We start from the raw sequence: 22029 nt of genomic DNA, 5'->3' as shown, positions 1-22029 counted from the left end.
AACTTAATCACATACACAAAGTTTCTTCTGCCATATAAGAAAACATATCCATAGGATCTGGAGATTAGGGTGTGGACATCTTTGGCAGGGATGGGGGGGCGGTTATTATCTGTCTACAACATTTACCTTTTCTCAGGAAGCTACTAGAGGATATGTTTCAGAAAAACAAAGGATTCGATAAAGAAAAAGGAATCAAGGAATCCAACACAGGAGAGCACTATCGGATTGGTAAAAGAAACTAATACTGAATGAACTAGAGGTTGAAATGCTCTAGAGGGAATATCTGGAAGGAAAAAAAAAATCTGCTAGATTAATTGATGTGTTTGAATGTAATGTTTTATCACTTTGGCAGAGCTTCTGAGGACAAATTATTAATAAGTACATAAAAATATGGCAATTAAGACAAAGGAAGATAAAAGCCTGCATTAAAAGTTAATGTGGAGGGAGACCCTCAAGATGGTGGAGGAGTAAGACGTGGAGATCACCTTCCTCCCCACAAATACATCAGAAATACATCTACATGTGGAACAACTCCTATAGAACACCTACTGAACACTGGCAGAAGACCTCAGACTTCCCAAAAGGCAAGAAACTCCCCACGTACCTGGGTAAGGCAAAAGAAAAAAGGAAAAACAGAGACAAAAGAATAGGGATGGGACATGCACCTCTGGGAGGGAGCTGTGAAGGAGGAAAAGTTTACACACACTAGGAAGCCCCTTCACTAGCAGAGACAGGGGGGTAGCAGGGGGGAAGCATCAGAGCCATGGAGGAGAGCGCAGCAATAGGGGTGCAGAGGGAAAAGCAGAGAGATTCCCACACAGAGGATCGCTGCTGACCAGCACTCACCAGCCTGAGAGGCTTGTCTGCTCACCCACCGGTCGGGACGGGTGGGGGCTGGGAGCTGAGACTCGGGCTTCGGAGTTCAGATCCCAGGGAGAGGACTGGGGTTGGCTGTGTGAACAGAGCCTGAAAGGGGCTAGTGCGCCACAGCTAGCTGGGAGGGAGTCCGGGAAAAAGTCTGGAACTGCCTAAGAGGCAAGAGATCATTGTTTCGGGGTGCGCGAGGAGAGGGGATTCAGAGCACCACCTAAATGAGCTCCAGAGATGGGCGTGAGCTGCGACTATCAGCGCGGACACCAGAGACAGGCATGAGATGCTAAGGCTGCTGCTGCAGCCACCAAGAAGGCTGTGTGCAAGCACAGGTCACTAACCACACCTCCCCTCCCAGGAGCTTGTGCAGCCCGCCACTGCCAGGGTGCTGTGAACCAGGGACAACTTCCCCAGGAGAACACATGGCTTGCCTCAGGCTGTTGCAATGTCACATGGCCTCTGCCGCTGCAGGCTCGCCCCGAATTCCGTGCCCCTCCCTCCCCCTTGCCTGAGTGAGCCAGAGCCCCCTAAACAGCTGTTAGTTTAACCCCGTCCTGTCTGGGTGGGAACAGATGCCCTCAGGCAACCTACACTCAGAGGCGGGGCCAAATCCACAGCTGAACCCCAGGAGCTGTGCGAACAAAGAAGAGAAAGGGAAATTTCTCCCAGCCTCAGGAGCAGCGGATTAAATCTCCACAATCAACTTGATGTACCCTGCATCCCTGGAACACCTGAATAGACAATGAATCATCCCAAAATTGAGGCAGTAGATTTTGGGAGCAACTGTAGACTTGGGGTTTGCTTTCTGCAAATCTAATTTGTTTCTGGTTTTACGTTTATCTTAGTTTAGTATTTAGAGTTTATTATCAATGGTAGATTTGTTTATTGATTTGGTTGCTCTCTTCCTTTTTTTTTATATATAGATATATATATTTTTTCCTTTTTCTCTTTCTGTGTGTGTGTATGTGTATGCTTCTTTGTGTGATTTTGTCTGTATAGCTTTGCTTTTACCATTTGTCCTAGGGTTCTTTCTGTCCTTTTGTTTGTTTGTTTCTAGCACTTGTTGTCATTGGCGGATTTGTTTTTTGGTTAACTTATTCTCTTCTTTGTTTCTTTTTTTTTTATTACTTTTTAATTTTATTTATTTTAAATAATTTTTTATTTTAATAACTTTATTTTATTTTATTATTTTATTTTTTTCTCCCTTGCTTCTGAGCCATGTGGCTGACAGGGTCTTGTTGCTCTGGCCGAGTGTCAGGCCTGTGCCTCTGAGGTAAGAGAGCCAAGTTCAGGACATTGGTCCACTAGAGACCTCCAGCTCCATGTAATATCAAACGGCGAAAGCTCTCCCAGAGATCTGCAACTCAACACTAAGTCCCAGCTCCACTCAATGACCAGCAAGATGCAGTGCTGGACACCCTATGCCAAACAACTAGCAAAACAGGAACACAACCAAACCCATTAGCAGAGAGGCTGCCTAAATTCACAATAAGGCCAGAGGCACCCCAAAACACACCCCCAGACACAGTCCTGCCCATCAGAAAGACAAGATCCAGCCTCATCCACCAGAACACAGGCACCAGTCCCCTCCACCAGGAAGCCTACACAACCCACTGAACCAACCTTAGCCACTGGGGACAGACACCAAAAACAACGGGGACTACGAACCTGCAGCCTGTGGAAAGGAGACCCCGAACACAGTAAGTTAAGCAAAATGAGAAGATAGAGAAACACACAGCAGATGAAGGAGCAAGGTAAAAACCCATCAGACAAAACAAATGAAGAGGAAATAGGCAGTCTACCTGAAAAAGAATTCAGAGTAATGATAGTAAAGATCATCCAAAATCTTGGAAATAGAATGGAGAAAATACAAGAAACATTTAACAAGGACCTAGAAGAACTAAAGAGCAAACAAACAATGATGAACAACACAATAAATGAAATTAAAAATTCTCTAGAAGGAATCAATAGCAGAATAACTGAGGCAGAAGAACAGATAAGTGACCTGGAAGATAAAATAGTGGAAATAACTACTGCAGAGCAGAATAAAGAAAAAAGAATGAAAAGAATTGAGGACAGTCTCAGAGACCTCAGGGACAACATTAAATGCACCAACATTCGAATTATAGGGGTCCCAGAAGAAAAAGAGAAAAAGAAAGGGACTGAGAAAATATATCAAGAGATTATATTGGAAAACTTCCCTAATATGGGAAAGGAAATAGTCAAACAAGTCCAGAAAGCACAGAGAGTCCCACACAGGATAAATCCAAGTACAAACATGCCAAGACACATATTAATCAAACAATCAAAAATTAAATACAAAGAAAAAATATTAAAAGCAGCAAGGGAAAAGCAACAAATAACATACAAGGGAATCCCCATAAGGTTAACAGATGATCTTTCAGCAGAAACTCTGCAAGCCAGAAGGGAGTGGCAGGACATATTTAAAGTGATGAAAGGGAGCCATGTTTACAACCAAGATTACCCTACCCAGCAAGGATCTGATTCAGATTCAATGGAGAAATTAAAACCTTTATAGACAAGTAAAAACTAAGAGAACTCAGCACCACCAAACCAGCTTTACAACAAATGCTAAAGGAACTCCTCTAGGCAGAAAACAGAAGAGAAGGAAAAGACCTACAATAACAAACCCAAAACAATTAAGAAAATGGTAATAGAAACATACATATCGATAACTACCTTTTATGTAAATGGATTAAATGCTCCAACCAAAAGACATAGACTGGCTGAATGTATACTAAAACAAGACCCATATATATGCTGTTTACAAGAGATGCACTTCAGACCTAGGGACACATACAGACTGAAAATGAGGGGATGGAAAAAGATATTCCCATGCAAATGAAATCAAAAGAAAGCTGGAGCAGAAATTCTCATATGAGACAAAATAGACTTTAAAATAACGACTATTACAAGAGACAAAGAAGGACACTACATAATGATCAAGGGATCAATCCAAGAAGAAGATATAACAATTGTAAATATTTATGCACACAACATAGGAGCACCTCAATACATAAGGCGATAGCTAACAGCCATATAAGAGGAAATCGACAGTAACACAATCATAGTAAGGGACTTTAACACCCCACTTTCACCAGTGGACAAATCATCCAAAATGAAAGTAAATAAGGAAACAGAAGCTTTAAATGATACATTAAACAAGATGGACTTAATTGATATTTATAGGACATTCCCTCCAAAAACAACAGAATACACTTTCTTCTCAAGTGCTCATGGAACATTCTCCAGGATAGATCATATCTTGAGTCACAATTCAAGCCTTGGTAAATTTAAGAAAATTGAAATCATATCAAGTATCTTTTCCAACCACAACACTATGAGACTAGGTATCAACTACAGGAAAAAATCTGTAAAAAATACAAACACATGGAGGCTGAACAACATGCTACTAAATAACCAAGAGATCACTGAAGAAATCAAAGAGGAAATCAAAATATACCTAGAAACAAATGACAGTGAAAACACGATGACCCAAAACCTATGGGATGCAGCAAAAGCAGTTCTAAGAGGGAAGTTTATAGCAAAACAATCCTATCTAAAGAAACAAGAAACATCTCAAATAAACAACCTAACCTTACACCTAAAGCAATTAGAGATAGAATAACAAAAAAAAAGCCTAAAGTTAGCAGAAGGAAAGAAATCATGAAGATCAGATCAGAAATAAATGAAAAAGAAATGAAGGAAACAATAGCAAAGATCAATAAAACTGAAAGCTGGTTCTTTGAGAAGATAAACAAAATTAATAAACCATTAGCCAGACTCATCAAGAAAAAAGAGAGAAGACTCAAATCAATAGAATTAGAAATGAAAAAGAAGAAGTAACAACTGACACTGCAGAAATACAAAGGATCATGACAGATTACTACAAGCAACTATATGGCAATAAAATGGACAACCTGGAAGAACTGGACAAATTCTTAGAAAAGCACAACCTTCCGAGACTGACCAGGAAGAAATAGAAAATATAAACAGACCAATCACAATAACTGAAATTGAAACAGTGATTAAAAATCTTCCAATAAACAAAAGCCCAGGACCAGATGGCTTCACAGGTGAATTCTATCATGTAGAGAAGAGCTAACACCTATCCTTCTCAAATTCTTCCAAAATATAGCAGAGGGAAGAACATTCCTAAAGTCATTCGACGAGGCCACAATCACCCCAAATCCAAAACCAGATAAAGATGTCTCCAAAAAAGAAAACTACAGGCCAATATCACTGATGAGCATAGATGCAAAAATTCTCAACAAAATACTAGCAAACAGAATCCCACAGCACATTAAAAGGATCATACACCATGATCAAGTGGGGTTTATCCCAGGAATGCAAGGATCCTTCAATATACACAGATCAATCAATGTGATACTCCATATTAACAAACTGAAGAAGAAAAACCATATGATCATCTCAATCGATGCAGAAAAAGCTTTTGACAAAATTCAACACCCATTTATGATAAAAACCCTACAGAAAGCAGGTACAGAGGGATCTCACCTCAACATAATAAAGGCCATATATGACAAACCCACAGCCAACATTGTTCTCAATGGTGAAAAACTGAACCCATTTCCTCTAAGATCAGGAACAAGACAAGGTTGTCCACTCTCACCAGTATTATTCAACATAGTTTTGTAAGTTTTTGCTACAGAAATCAAAGAAGAAAAAGAAATAAAAGGAATCCAAATTGGAAAAGAAGTAAAGCTGTCACTGTTTGCAGATGACATGATACTATACATAGAGAATCCTAAAGATGCTACCAGAAGACTAGTAGAGCTAGTCAATGAATTTGGTAAAGTAGCAGGATACAAAATTAATGCACAGGAATCTCTGGCATTCCTATACACTAATGATGAAAAATCTGAAAGAGAAATTAAGGAAACACTTCCATTTACCATTGCAACAAAAAGAATAAAATACCTAGGTATAAACCGACCTAAGGAGACAAAAGACCTGTATGCAGAAAACTATAAGACACTGATGAAAGAATTTAAAGATGATACAAACAGATGGAGAGGTATACCATGTTCTTGGATTGGAAGAATCAATATTGTGAAAATGACTATACTACCCAAAGCAATCTACAGATTCAATGCACTCCCTATCAAACTACCAATGGCATTTTTCACAGAACTAGAACGAAAAGTTTCACAATTTGTATAGAAACACAAAAGACCCCAAATAGCCAAAGCAATCTTGAGAAAGAAAAACGGAGCTGGAAGAATCAGGCTCCCTGACTTCAGACTATACTACAAAGCTACAGTAATCAAGACAGTATGTTACTGGCACAAAAACAGAAATATAGACCAATGGAATAGGATAGAAAGCCCAGAGTTAAACCCACACACATATAGTCACCTTATTTTTGATAAAGGAGGCAAGCATATACAGTGGAGAAAAGACAGCCTCTTCAATAAGTGGTGCTGGGAAAACTGGACAGCTGTATGTAAAAGAATGAAATTAGAACACTCCCTAACACCATACACAAAAATAAACTCAAAGTGGATTACAGACCAAAATGTAAGGCCAGACACTATAAAACTCTTAGAGGAAAACATAGGCAGAACACTCTATGACATATATCACAGCAAGATCCTATTTGACCCACCTCCTAGAGAAATGGAAATAAAAACAAAAATAAACAAGTGGTACCGAATGAAACTTAAAAGCTTTTGTACAGCAAAGGAAAACATAAACAAGACGAAAAGACAACCCTCAGAATGGGAGAAAATATTTGCAAATGAAGCAACTGACAAAGGATTAATCTCCAAAATTTACAAGCAGCTCATGCAGCTCAATATCAAAAAACCAAAAAAGCCAATCCAAAAATGGGCAGAAGACCTAAATAGACATTTCACCAAAGAAGATATACAGATTGCCAACAAACACATGAAAGAATGCTCAACATCATTAATCATTAGAGAAATGCAAATCAAAACTACAATGAGGTATCACCTTACACCAGTCACAATGGCCATCATCAAAAAATCTACAAACAATAAATGCTGGAGAGGGTGTGGAGAAAAGGGAACCCTCTTGCACTGTTGGTGGGAATGTAAATTGATACAGCCACTATGGAGAACAGTATGGAGGTTCTTTATAAAACTAAAAATAGAACTACCATATGACCCAGCAATCCCACTACTGGGCATATACCCTCAGAAAACCATAATTGAAAAAGAGTCATGTACCACATTGTTCATTGCAGCTCTATTTACAATAGCCAGGACATGGAAGCAACCTAAGTGTCCATCGACAGATGAATGGATAAAGAAGATGTGGCATATATATACAATGGAATATTACTCAGCCATAAAAAGAAACGAAATTGAGTTATTTGTAGTGAGGTGGATGGGCCTAGAGTCTGTCATACAGAGTGAAGTTAGAAAGAGAAAAACAAATACCATATGCTAACATATATATATGGAATCTAAAAAAAAAAAAAAAGGTTCTGTAGAACCTCGGAGCAGGACAGGAATAAAGATGCAGACGTAGAGAATGGACTTGACGACATGGGTAGGGGGAAGGGTAAGTTGGGACGAAATGAGAGAGTGGCATGGACATATATACACTACCAAATGTAAAATAGATAGCTAGTAGGAAGCAGGCACATAGCACAGGGAGATCAGTTGGTGCTTTGTGACCACCTAGAGGGGTGGAATTGGAAGGGTGGGAAGGAGACGCGAGAGGGAGGAGATATGGGGTATATGTATATGTATAGCTGATTCACTGTGTTATAATGCAGAAACTAACACACCATTGTAAAGCAATTATACTCCAATAAAGATGTTAAAAAAAAAGAGACTGCCAAAAAAAAATGTTAATGTGATCATATGTGGCTCACGCTTGAATAATATTTACAAATGTTAATTTAAACAAAAACTGTGATACTACAGTATTGAGAGGTGAAGAGATAAGAGTGTGTAGGGGTAGGGAGAGAAGGAATGTTCACACACTTGGGAGTGTTGTTATAAAAGAGCTTTATCACTGCCTTCTTTCAGAAAGTGAAAAATCAAGAAACTGCAGTATATTTTGACATATGGAGTAAATAACAGAAGTATCTAAAATACCTGAAAGAATTTTCCTTTCAAGAAAAGAATTGAGATAAGAGGAGGGGTTGGGGACTACAGGGTTTTGGTTAAAAACTTAGAATGTGGCAAACTGTTATTGCTCACCAATATCTGTATGTTTCTCTACATTTCTGAGGCTCCCTTGCAGTTAGAGCGGAACTTGGATTAAATTCTGGCCAATGAAATGTGGGCAAAGTGACATATGCCATTTTTAGGGCTGACCTCTAAAATTTTTGTGTGATTCACCGTGCTTTCTTTCTTGACAGGTAAGCTGTGGCTCCAAGTTGTAGGAGACAGCACAACCACTATAAATAAAAAGAAACCTACATTCTTAAGTTTAACATTTCATCTGACTAGTAATAGCCACAATGGATTTCTTGTGAGAAATAAAAATTTATTGTATGAAACCACTGAAATTTGGGGGTTTTCTGTGACAGCAGTAAATTCAGTGTGTTGGTTTTAAAAAAAAACAGCCACAAATTCCTTGACAATCTTTTGAGAAGTGGCATCTACGTCCCCTCACCTAAAATCTAGACATGCCTTGAAACTCACTTATCATAAAAAGAATGTGAGAGAAGTAATGCTGTGTTACTTTTGGGGACTAGGTTAGTAAAGAGCATGTAGTTTCTGCCTTGTTCATTGCAGCATTTGACTTTGGAGCACTGGTCCTAGGCTAAGAAGTCTGGTTACCCCGCTGCCATACTGTGGGGAAGCCCAGGCCACATGGGGAGGCTACACACCGGAGCTCTGCTAGCATTCAGTTTTCACAGCTGAGTTATCAGAAAAAAAGCTGTTCCTCTATGTTCTACTGAACACAAAATTCATGAACATAATAAAATGGTTGTTTTAAGCCACCATATTTTGGAGTAATTTATCACATAGCAATAGTAACCCAATACTCTGATTAATAAACAGAATCATTTGCTTTTTAATCTGTGTGCTTGAACTAAATTAGTTTAAAAAGATAAAGGTGTGAATTATTTATTATTGGCTTGGAGACTTTGCTATTGCTACTCTTCTTTCCCCCTAAAGCAGTGGCTTTCAAACTTTTTAAGGGAAACACACAATGAGAAATACATTTTATAAACGTGACCTAATGCACACATACATGCATACATACATAATTTAAAACTCCATAAAGCAAAACTTAACTTTACCAAGTGCCATGCACTGATATTTCCACACTAGACCATTTCATTTTTTAAAAAGTGTAGTTGTGACTAAACAGATTTCCTTGCTTACAATGGGACCTCCACCAATGGGACCCACACCATCCCTTTGAATAACACTGCCCTAAACCATAATCATTCTTCAAGGCTTTTCTCAAGTTCAGCCAATAAAACTTCATTGACCACTCTGAGCTCTTTTGAAAGTCCTATAATTTATTAGTCATATTGTATTTTCTGTACTACCCACGCTTAACTTGATAAGTAAGGTCCTCTAGGGTAAGGTTCTGTCTTTTATCTCTCACTTGCTAAATTCAGAGTATTCAATAAATCCATTGCTCAATATCCGGTCACTGTGTTTCTAAATCTCACAATTGTCAACATGAATTCCTTCTGTTTGGATTTTCTTTGAGGTGGGGCAAGGACAAATGGTTTAATAATCCATCCACATATTACACTTAATTTCAAACTGGAAAAGTGCACAAAGCAGTCCCAACTCTACACGTGTAGTTTTAAAGTAAACCAAATTATCAAGATATAATTTTTCTAACAGCTTTCATTACTATGCAGCGCACGAAATACTTCTCTTGACATAGCCTTAAAAAAAGTAATAGAACAAAGTTCTCACGCCTAAAATATTTTGGGAATTGGTAAATGGGGAAGTGTTCTGTAGGAACCGCATTTTTCACAACTCACTGCAACTGCACCTTGACAGTTTGTTTCGAGAACCGCGTCCCACTTTAGTGGTCCGGGTCAGTCTCACGCAGCGGGGTCCTGGTCTTCCATCCCGTCTCTCCGGAAAAGGGCGACACCACCGACCACTGGAGACGCAGAGGCGGGACTTTCCGTCTAACCCCGTTACCGTTTTCCGTCCCCGCCCGTTACCTTTGCCAGAGGGGCCCGCGCTGAGCCCGGCCCTAGCAACGGCCTTAGCAACGGCTGGGCTCCTCCCTCCGGTGTCGCCCGGAAAGCGCTCCGCCGCGCCCAACGGGACGAGGGCCGTGCGCGCGCAGCGGTCCTGGGCGGAGCGGAAGACGCGTGGAGCCGTGCGAGGACCCGCAGGTTGTGCAGGTGTGAGTCCCACCGAGATCCCTCGTTTGGGTCTCCGCGCCTCTGTGGGGACCAGCCGTCTGGCCGGAGCCCGGCAGCTGCGGGAGTGGACGCTCCTTGGCCGGGCCCTGCCGGAGGTCGTGCCGGGTGTCGCTTTGTGAGCGGGGACCTGGTTTCTGCGCGGGCGCTTGCATTTTTAAGATCTTGCGGGCCCTCTGGGAAAAGGGTGCCCAAATTTTCCCTAAAAAAATTTTTTTTCAGTGCATTCCACCCCGAGAAAAGTCTGTCCAGGCAAAGTTAGTCCCCTAGGAACCCTATTCTTTATTTTTTAGTGTTTGGAGTGGTTTGTGGGGCATTGGTTATCAGGGAAGGAGAAACTTAGTACAGACATAGTGTGCCATGCAATGTATTTAAAATATTAAGGTTATGATTACATAATAAGCAAAGAGGCTGTTCCTTATGTCTGAATTATTTGGGGGGAATGTAGGATAAGTCAGGAAGTATATTAACACTGCAAGCTGCCAGTTCCACGAAGTTGGATAATAAAATCGCTGCTCGAAACCACAATATTTTAAGAATTACTTCTGTCGGAGCCCCAATGTACCATGAAAAAGTAAGGCAAGACAGTCTTTCTACCACGTGCTGGGTGGTGTGTATGGAGGGTGCTGTTAACCTGTATGAAAAAGTTGGTACCTTGGGTTTTTAAACATGGATGTTGGACCTGTACATATGTGACCAGGTTCTTAAAAATAGGGGGAAAAAAATTGAAGTGGGTTTTATCTAGTACTGAATTGGTCCAAAGTACAGGATAGGGGAGTTTTATATAATGTTCCATTGGGAAGTGAGTCAACTTGTAGCTAGGAGCCTTTTCCATTTTTATTTTAGGAAAAAAAAAAAAAATCTGCCAGGCTGCTAATTCTGCCATGCTGCAGATGGCCCATAAAGGTTTGTCAGATACTTCAGTAGCAGGTGCATAGTGGATACTTACTAGGGTAAGGTTCTGTCTTTTATGGTTTTGATTGGTTTTGATTTAGTTAACAAGTATTTGTTGAATTCCTCATGCTGCCCTAAGACATAGCAATAGGACAGATCCGTAAAGAATTCTGCTCTTGGAGAGCTGACTGCTAGGAGGGATAGTTTCACTAAAAGGTAACTCCAAATTAAAGTACATTTTTCCAGTTAAGTATGTGGAACTAGTAATAAGTGCATGAAAGTAAAGAGTTGTAAGAGATTGCCATGGGCCATCTAGAGTCCTGACTTTGAGACTAAAAATAGAGGATTATGTGCAAGGTGGAATTGATACAACTTGATAGAGTAATTAAGTTGGGGGGTAAAGAGGGTAGAAGGAGAAAGAATTAATTTGTTTTCAACCCAGGTTGCAGAATGATGGGTGAACCATCAAGGTAAAAATATTTGTTAATTTCTTAGGAATAAAGTTTTTTTATGTTTTCTCAGTAACCCCCACCACTTCACTTGTATTTCCCACACATATTTGATGTTAACAAGTATGTTTTGAAAGTTTTGAATCATCATGTTTGCAACAAATGATTTGTACATATTAGAGACAGGCTGTTGATTAGGTCAGGACAGATATCCTGGTCATATGGTTTTAGAGACCTTTGGAGGGAGCCACCCCTAACTTGGAACTGCCCGCCTTTTCTGTGTAGCCACCTCAGCCATAGGTGAGAGCGTGTAGGCGGGGCAAGGCGGGGAGCCATAGGCATTTCCCTTTCACTGTCTGAAGGTATTTGTGTTGTCTGATTTTTGTAGAGGAAGGACATTTTATATAAGGCTTTGCTGATATTCATTTAGTTATATGGATGGAAGTCCAAGTGAAATATAGGGGGATATTTCTGAGGCATCTCAGGAGGAGTGCATTTTGGGGCTCTAGAAAAACTCACCAGCAGTTTTTCATTGAATGTCAGGCAACCACATTGACTTTCACGACACCCTTGGGGACTGCATACTTCCCCAGTAGGCCTGATACGGCAGCACATGCAAACCCCTACATAGCTACTGGAATACCCAGAGAAATGGAGTCAGGTTGAATTAGACCACTCCAATTTCTTTTTTAGGTTGAGCCCCATGACCTGGATAACTCAAGACTTAGCCTAAAAATGTTTTTAAGAACCTCAGGCAACACCAGAACAAACCCAAACCAAGAGGATTTAGGTACCAATTAACTTCCTAAGTGTGGTGATGAGACCTCTGTTGGCTTTTGAGAGTTGACCTTTTGTTGGCCAACAAAGGATTTGTAGCTCCGATTTCTGGAGACTAATAGGATCTCTTCCCAGTCTTTTAAGGCTGCTCCTGTCCTTAGAATGAATTTTTGAACTTAGGCAAGATTTCTTTACCCAGATTTGTAGATGGACTCTAGAAATCTGCAAACCACCTGAAATTGTGTGCAAAATATTGTGTCTGTAAGTACATTTTCCTAGAGATAAGGTCAAAGACTGTCATGCAATGTTAAAAGGATCTGAGCCTCAAGAAAAGGTGGCAGCTTAATGTCCTGCACTTTCCCAGTCATTGAGGGCATATTGACAAAGATAAAAGCCATTTTTAGATAGATGATTTGGAGTGGAGGTCAGATAATGTTTTCCATTTGTGAGGCAAGGAGAAGGGGTTGGATCCTCATTTTCAAATATCACTTTCTCTGAGCAACCCAAAATGTAAACCTGTACCTAATCAGTACACGTCAAAAATATTTATTGTATTTTGGCTTTCTCCTTGGGTAAATTTGGCAAGTATATTTTACTTTTCCTTCGATGACTAGCATCTTTTTTCTTTGTACTTCCTTATTTGGGTCTCAAGCTCCTTGTGATTTACAATCTATAAAAAGCTCCTGATGATTAATCAAATTAGTATCACTAACTTCTTGTCAGTAAATTATGTTGTATATTATGTTCCACTGGGCTCTGTTCACTTTCTATTTGGGAGACCACAGAAAGTTTTCTGTTGCAGTCACAGCGTTTCTCCTGTCAGTGTTTGTACTCAAAGTGCCTGGAGTCTCATAGTTAAACACCACAATGCCATAAGGCTTTAGAATATGAGAATCATTTTACAGCTTTGGAATGCATACCAAATCAAAAGGGCCCCAGTCTCTTTTCTCCCTCGAAGTATATTGTGCTTACAAAATATTTGAATAACAGTTTTGGCAGCCATCATCCTTCTTTGAAGGAAATATTTAAGTGGGAAAATTACTATTTTACCTCTAGAACTGAAGAATCTGAATGGTATATATTTTTGAAAAGCAGTGTGAATTCTTAGAGTGGGTGAACATTGATGTTACTCTGTAAAATTTTAACATTTATAAGATTACACTTTAATCTTTATATATATGCATATATCTTTATATATAGTTATCTATTTCACCTTTTGGGATATTTTACAAGTTATAATTGGTAATGAATGCCTCTCATTTTAATGGATGTTTAGTTATATTTTTATGTGTTTTAATTTATGTTGGAGAAGACTACATCTTTTAGAACATAACCAACTAAATTTTACTGATTTCACTGGAACCTTGTATTTTCATTAGCGTTCAGACTGAGATGTGATACCATGTAATATTAATTGAAAGTCAGAGCTTACAGGGTTGAATACTCTCCTGGCTGATACTAACATTAAAACATTACATTCCTAATATTAAACAAAATTACTGTTTCTGGAACAAAAATAGTCACTGAAAAATAGATCGTTCATACCTAAACTTTATATTTGAAATAATTTTTCTAGGCAAGAGCCTTCCTATTTTTATGGAGGGAATAGCTTAAAAGGGTAATTTATTGTTTTGAATTTATTGCTTTTTAATTTTATATTTTAAAGCATGCTAATTTAGTGGTTTAAAAAACTTATTAACGTTTGTTAATAAATACTAAAAACAGCACACAGTTGTGAATTAAATTGAGTAATTTTTTTTGGTAGAAACAGTGAGTAAAATGTTTTCTGTTTTTTATTTTGCCCCCCACTTTTTTTTTCAGTGCATCTATGATATGTGTTTTAGAAATAAAAGTTAAACTTTGGTTTGAATGAAAAATGTCTCTCAACACACCTATATTTCTCAAAGAAAGGGAAGAAGATAATTCAAAATTTGTGGAAATACAACAGTCACAAACTACATCCATAGCTGCAGAAGATCCTCTTCAAAACTTATGCTTAGCATCTCAAGAAGTTCTTCAAAAAGCTCAGCAAAATGGAAGATCAAAATGTCTCAAGTGTGGTGGTTCAAGAATGTTCTACTGCTATACATGTTACGTCCCAGTTGAGAATGTACCTATTGAACAGATACCATGTGTGAAGGTTGGTGAGAAATTTAATTGTTTGGAAGTAGGAAAATAGATTTTAAAAACACGTCTTATATATACCTACTCTAATATAACTGATAAGCTTGATAAATGATATTATTATGAAAATGAATTATATTAATAGAAAGTTTAATCCTGTAGACTGGTAAACCTATATTTTTTTTCCTCGTCTCTAGAAAAAGAGGCACATGTTGCCAAAACACTTGCATCTGAGATGAATGCTCTTGTTTTTAATGAAATCAGTTACTTTTTTAAATTAATGATTATAATTCATTTACTACATAGAAAAAAAACGTGGTATAAACTTGAAAACTACAAGAGACAAGTTTACAGACTGCATGAAGGAGCCTCAAAAACTACCTCAAGGGCCTTGGACTACCCTTTGAGAAAACATATCCTGAAGGAACTAGGGTTGATTTTTGCTTAGGCAAAATCATGAGTTTAGCCCCACCCTGTACGTGGAGATGGAGCACATGTCAGTGACCAACACTAAACAAAACTAAAATTGAAAAGACTAAGACCTACTCATTGGGCTGTGTTATAATTGTTGTGATTTTAAGCCAGATTTTAAAAATTGATTTGAATTGATTGCTTACCTTATACTTGTTGCTTACCAAGACTATTTTTGAGTAGATAAAAGGTCTGTAGACCATCATGTCTACGTAATCAAAAAATGTATTATGTGTATGTTAACTTGCCTAACAGTGACCTGAACTTTAGGAGTAAATCAAATAGTGTATGAAATTTGACTGCTGCCTGTTAGGACTTTAAAGAGACCAAATCTACACATGGACTCGTTAGAACTTGCCAGTAAGAAAATAAGTTGTAACTATATTTAAAGATATTTAATGTGGTGATTTTAAGGTTCATTTAAATTTTCAAGTAAGAAAAATACTTTAACACTCATATTTTGTTACTTGAATTGTAGTTTAGCCTACATGTCACCTTGGCAAGTCCATGGTCTGCTTAGGGGTCTCAGATCACTCTTATAGGCTATTGGAAAGTTTACTGGCCAAGAATAAGTAAGAATGGAATCCAATCAACTTCACAGTTACCTCAGAAAAACTGAGAGCCTGAGGACAATAATCCTCTTTAAGTTGCCATTATCTTATAAGAATATTACATTTTGAAGTATAGTTTTGGAGGTATACACAGAATCATTTCATCTTCTATTTATGTCATAGCCACATATAGAAAACATCCCATTAAAAGTTTTATCTTAAGATATATTTTGTTCAAAAGGATTGAAGATCAGAATAATAAAAGTTAATAATATATTGGCAGAGCTAATGTTTTCATAGGAATTTAATAATTGAGGATTATTTTTCAAATCAGTGGTCTGATGTCCACTATTTAATCAAAATGACTCAAAACACTATGCCAAGAGTTTGATCAACTCTAAATGGCCTACTGGATGGTGCAGAGTTTTCTGAAGTGTTTTATTTTAATTGCCAGAAATAAAATTTTGTATGTTAATATAAATACTAAAATACTATTACTATTAGTAGTAATAAAAACTCTACAAAATTTTCTTTCTAATTTCTACTTTATTTTTATTTTTACAAATTGTTTAGCATTTGCTTTTAGATAGCCTGCTTGGGAAGGGAAGATGACTACATAATGAGTAAGTACCTCCCAAGCTATAAATTTTAGTCTAGGGATTAAATTCATAAATATGTATCTTTTTAATGCAGAGTATAATTTTTTAAATGTTGTGACAAAGCAAAGGTAAAAGGTGCTCTTGGTTTTTTTTTTAAAAAGGAGAAAAAAAATCATAAGATAAAAGAAAGTTTCAGCTCTATTAGAGTCCTAGAATTGAAAAGACTCTCTTTGGGAAAGTTGATAATCACATGGAAAAAGGCTTAGGTTTTTCTGCTAATGGCATTTTGATAAATTTGGGCAGAAAGATTTGTGGTAAATCTCTTATAGGAAACATAGATGTTAGAGAACAGATTGATCTCCTTTAAATGTTTGAAAACAGAACATCTCTACTTGAACTCAGTCTGGTCAACTCTAGTGGTATTACTCTGCACCCTGTCATTATTTAAGATGTATCTTCCCTTAAAATGTGTGAACTAGAGCACAAAAATATATTTACCTATTTCCATGATTTGACCCGTGTCTGGGCTTTTGTTTCATAGTATCATAACTCTCAGGCTTACTCAGGGGGAACTAAAGATACCTAGACTGGCACCCAGAAATACTTCTTGAGCACAAATTTTGCATAATTGTTTTAAACTTGTAGATGTTAAGTCCATAATAGCTAGGTTCATGATTTGTAAAATACATTAATAACATTCAGTCCTGCATTTTTTATTTAAATGATGTCCTTCAGGGATAGCCAGCTGATCAGAAATGTTGGTGATTACCTTTGGAATTTTTAGCTCTCCTCATCAGCCGTATTAGAAAGTCAGTTTCATTAGTATTAGAATACTTCATCATGACCTGCTTTCTTTTTCTTCTTTCCTCTTTCCTACCTTACTTGGGCTAAGATAATGCTGAGCTGGTACTGAGAGACCCTGGGGAAAGGGAATGTAGTATCAGCTGGGACTGAGCGTCATGAGGAAAGTCTGATGTAGAGTTCAGCCAGAGGTAGACTGATGTAAAATCGTTTGTGAACTGCCTACTTAAATGGCAAATTTTCTGTAACTAGAAGTTGGTTTGATTATTTGAAGCAATTGGCTCCAACTTATAAATGATCACTAGGCCTAAGTGGGAGGGTAGGAGACATGGGGTTTGAAACCCTAGGTTGAAAACTATTTGGGATATTTATGGCCCTTCTAGGGTATATACTGTCCTCTTTCCATATAATCATCCTGAAAGATAAACTATGTACCGTTGGGGTCATCTAGTAGCATACAGCAACTGCCCCTTTAAAAAATAGTTCTGGAGTTAATGATACACACAGCATGGATGAATCTCACAATAATTATTCTAAGTGAAAGCAGATGAAAAGAGTACATATTTTATGATTTCATTTATACAAAATTCTAGAAAATACAAACTAACCTATAGTGGTAGTAGATCAATGGTTGTCTAAGGACTGTGGGTGGTAGTTGATGGGGCAAAGGGGAAGGAGGGAGGCACAGGAAGACTTTTGGGGGTGATGGATTTGTTCATTATCTTCATTGTGGTGATGAGTGCAAAGGTGTAACATGTTAAAACTCATTAGATTGTACACTTTAAGTATGTTTAGTTTATTGTATCAATTTTATCTCTTTAATAAAGCTGCTTTAAAAAACAAGAAAAATAGTTTTGTAGCTATTTTGTAACCAGGGTAAATGCCTAGATTCTTGCCTTTTAGTGTGGGATGGGAGCTGGAAGAATGCTTATCATAACAAATAAGTCATTTGAACGCTACAGCGAAGAATCCATCTCAGAGAGTTTCTTATATATAATGGAGATATGACTTGTCTTTTATTTTCATAATCATGGCTGAATGCAGGACTTGTACAAGCATTATACAGAAAACTAAACCAAACAAGTCAGTGAAATAATAGAAAAATCTATCTCGAGAAATTTGCAGATAATATTATTTTTGCATAGAGACAGGACATAGTTCATAGTAATTAAATAATGAAACCTTAAGGAAAATGATTTTGAAGAGAGTTATTTCTTATATAAAGAGTGTACCTCCTAGAACCATTCTGTTACTGTTTTTTCCAGTTAATAATTAATTTCACTTGTGCTGTTAATTATGCTGAGAATCATGATGTTAAAATAAAAGATAATACCTTTGACCTCAGAAGATGTTTAAGGAACAAAATTTTAGCTTGAGTTTTAGATCTAAAGCTTTTGCCCAAACTTATGTTTCCTTTTAATATATTGTAAAATTAATAGACCTAAAAGTTTATAGGAATTATAAAAAATGTTCTTGGCACAGATATTGAAATGCAAAGAATATGACTCAGTGCCAATGTGATGTAAATGAAAGTGACATTGGAACATTGCTATAAGAGAAGATTCTATGTTAAATGAGTTGAAAATAGTTGTTCTAGTACATGATTAACAATATTGAGGAATAAATTTGTGTTTCCTTTATGACTGTTACCATTCTTAGTATTTGTTATAGAAAAGTATGACTTTTCAATCCATAAGTGTATTTATAGGATCTTAGTGTGAGCTTGCTATTTAAGCTTTAAAGACCATTTTTGTTAACGTAAAAATTAGAATTTTTATATTTGTTTTGTTCATTTGTCTTTTTTCTTTAAATTTTAGCTTCCATTGAAGATTGACATCATTAAACATCCAAATGAAACAGACAGCAAAAGCACTGCTATACATGCAAAACTCTTAGCACCTGAATTTGTGAATATTTATACATATCCTTGTATTCCAGAATATGAAGAAAAGGACCATGAAGTAGGCAGCTTATTTTTGTTTTACAACTTTTCACATTGAATCAAAAAATGAATTTTAAACCCCATTGCCTTTCTGAACTTACTTGAACATAATTTAATATTTTGTTTAGTGATCTAGGGTTAAATCTTATATAGAACTAAACAACGCACAGTTTACTTCATCATTGTCTTCAAAGATCAAATGATCCTAGATGTTGAGCTTTTTTGAGTCTGTCTTTCTACTTTTTATTGTTTGTCTGCATTATTTCTTCAGGTTTTTACTCTTTGCCAGTACTACTAGGCCTGCTTTTACTTTTCTCCCCTCTCCATTCTCCTGCCTATACTACACGTAGATAGTCTAATTTGATACAAACTGAGAAACCAGATTACAAATGTTGTTGGAATTTCTCCAGAAGAAGAAGAGACAGACTAAGGTAGAAGGATTTTTAGAAATTCTCTCTAAATTAAAAGCATTAGTACATGGCCTTTGTAATATTTCTTTTGGCTACTCAGAGGCCTTCCTTGCTCATTTCTAGATTCTTAATTGGTTTTCACATAGTTGAAATGGTTACATTAGTGACAACTGGTCTTGTTGAAAAGTGATGTTGCAATAGATCTCAAAAAACTAGGGCTTGAATACTTCTGAAAGAAGCACATAAACCCTTTTAGGCCTCTTGGGGGAACATTTGTTGGTATGGTTAATTTGGAAGCAAAATTAAAAATACACTCATTTGTTCAAGGAAGAACTTGGTAAGTTTTTCCTTTCCTATCAATATATTTATATTTTTTGGTTGAGTTTATAGAAAGTTGTGTTTGTAAATAATATATGAGTTTCGGATCTAGGAATATATTTGTATTTCCTTCTCTGGTCAGCTAGGTTATCACCTATGTCAATTAAATAGAACACAGTGCTAGGTAATATAAAAAGATGTGACATGCTTATAGTCCAAGAAAACTAAGAAGCCCTGGACTTTGCTTTCTGGGTATGGGGGAAATGTAGGCATGCATCGTGAATGTCTAAAAAACTTTTATAATGTCAAAGTTTATAAATTCAAGATTTAAAAGTTTATTTTAATATTTATTTTTTCATATTAAAAATGATACATTTTCATTCAAGAAAACTTGGGAAATAGAGAAACGTATGGAGGATAACATCCGTGATGCTATCAACATTTGTTCATTTAACAGATATTTACTGGGTGCCTGCTTTGTGGCAGGAGTTTTTATACTTTGGATATACAGTACAGTATATAAGGTCTCAGTAAAAACATGCTGAAAGAAAGGAGGTGCCATAATTTACTGAATTATTCCTTGAAAGTTAGATTTCTTTAGTTTTAGTTTTTCACTGTAATAAATATACTTTAACAAATATTCTGGGTATTGTGAGTATGTGTGTGTTTAGAATTATTTTATTAAGATAAATTCCCATATGTGAAATTATTTGACCAAAGGGTATGAACATTTCAAGACTCTTGACTTAAATTGCCAAATTGCTTTCACAAAGAGTTTATACTATTTAAACCTGATGTCAGTAATGGCTGTAAAGGCCTATTATACCATTTCCTCACCAGCATTGGCTGTATCATTTGTTTTATCGTTGCTTATTATATAGCTGAAAATGGTATTTAATTATTGAGCACTTTTCAATGGTTCTTTTACAAAGTACCCCATACTTTGCCTTTTATCTTATGAAATATTATAGAATTTAGTTTTTTGATTTAAGGTACAATTAACTGAGCTTCTCTCAATAGGTGAATAACTTATTTTGAAGTACAGAAATAATTCTAGGTAGTATATTATGATTATAAATTACTAGGGAAGAGCCAAAAACTTTACCATATATATTAAAGAGGCACATATAATAGAACCTAATGCTTGTTTCTCAGATACTCAACATATTTTTTCCTCTTAAAGTTTTAAGTCAGAATTTATTAATTTTGAAGATCATAATAGCACACTACTAACTTAAGCTTCTTTGCTTTAGGTTGCACTTGTTTTTCCTGGACCTAAGTCTGTTTCAGTAAAAGAAATTTCTTTTCATCTCCAAGAAAAGATTCAAAATAATGTTGGAGGCAAAAATGATGACCTTGACAAGCCATTCATTAAACGCAAGAAAACTGAAGAACAGGATTTGAATGACAGCAAGTGCAAAGACACAACACTGAAAAAAATTGTATTCATAGATAGCACCTGGAACCAAACGAACAAAATATTCACTGATGAGAGACTGCAAGGTACGAAAAAAAATGTTGCATGTTTTTGATTGTTCTGTCCCCCAACTTTCATTTCAAAGAACTTCAAACCTACAGATGTATTGCAAGAAGAGTTGCATTGAATACACATACATTTTGCAATATTTGCTTTATTTTTCCTCTGTTATATGTATGTTTGTGTACTTAGATAACATATATGTTTTTGGCTGAACCATTTGAAAGTAAGTTGCAGGCTTTGCAATACATCACCTTTAAATACCTAAGTGTACAACTTTTAAGAATAATTGCATAATCACTATACCGTTATCACTCTAAGAAAATTAACAAAAGTTCTGTGATATCTAATATGCAGTCCATATTCATATTTCCCTAATTAACCCCAAAATATCTGTTGTAGCTCTTTTCCTCTGATGCAGCATGTAAACTCAAATTGCATTTGGTTATTATGTCTCTTTAGTCTCTTTTAATGTAGAACAGTCCCCTGTTTTTGTTTTTCATGACTTAGACTTGTGTGAAGAGGATAGGTCAATTGTCTGAATGTTTCAATATTGGATTCAGTTTAAATATTTTTGCAAGGATACTTCAGATAAGGATAAATACAGGGTTGTCCATGACAATTCCAGTTTATATCTATTGTTTTGATATAATTATTAATAGCATCCCCTTTCACGCTCGGAAATGAAGCTGTTTGGCTGATTAATTATATGGTTACCCTATTCATAGCTCAGGTTGTATACATCAGATCAGGAGGATATAATGTAAGTTGTTCCATTACTGCTGATAACTTTAATTCCTTGATTAAAGTGGTGATTGCCAAATTACTCCATTATAAAGGTTATTTTCTTCATTGAAATTAGTAGTAATCTGTGGGGTGATGCTTTAAGATGGTGAACTATTTCCCAACTGCTTTTTACTGAGTGGTTTTAGTATTTATTTATGACTGTTGCCTAAATCAGTAATTACATTATGGATTA

The 22029-nt window shown here is 36.7% G+C and overlaps 2 protein-coding genes across 5 annotated transcripts in view; one reads left to right on the top strand and one right to left on the bottom strand.

Annotated features, from left to right (window-relative positions):
• FAM227B (family with sequence similarity 227 member B) overlaps positions 1 to 10075 on the bottom strand; it is a 263913-nt gene extending 253838 nt beyond the window's left edge. Inside the window, exon 1 of the mRNA XM_061180326.1 lies at positions 9856 to 10075. The gene's annotated coding sequence lies outside the window, so the exon portion shown is untranslated. The remainder of the gene's footprint in view (positions 1 to 9855) is intronic.
• A 62-nt stretch (positions 10076 to 10137) lies between these two features.
• The window catches only part of DTWD1 (DTW domain containing 1), a 35653-nt gene continuing 23761 nt past the window's right edge, over positions 10138 to 22029 (top strand). For 3 of the 4 annotated variants that reach the window (XR_009699537.1, XM_061182153.1, XM_061182152.1), the window contains exons 1-4: positions 10138 to 10219; positions 14179 to 14497; positions 18721 to 18864; positions 20827 to 21076. Coding sequence is in view for 3 of the 4 variants with exons in the window: in XM_061182153.1 (XP_061038136.1) it covers positions 14234 to 14497; positions 18721 to 18864; positions 20827 to 21076 (658 nt within the window). In the remaining variant the exon portion in view is untranslated. The remainder of the gene's footprint in view (positions 10220 to 14178; positions 14498 to 18720; positions 18865 to 20826; positions 21077 to 22029) is intronic. The other variant, XM_061182154.1, reaches the window with a different exon arrangement.

Source organism: Eubalaena glacialis, chromosome 2 (assembly GCF_028564815.1).
Source record: "Eubalaena glacialis isolate mEubGla1 chromosome 2, mEubGla1.1.hap2.+ XY, whole genome shotgun sequence".
NCBI lineage: Eukaryota > Metazoa > Chordata > Mammalia > Artiodactyla > Balaenidae > Eubalaena > Eubalaena glacialis.
Note: the sequence above shows the minus strand (reverse complement) of the source record. Positions and strands in the feature narration are given on the sequence as shown.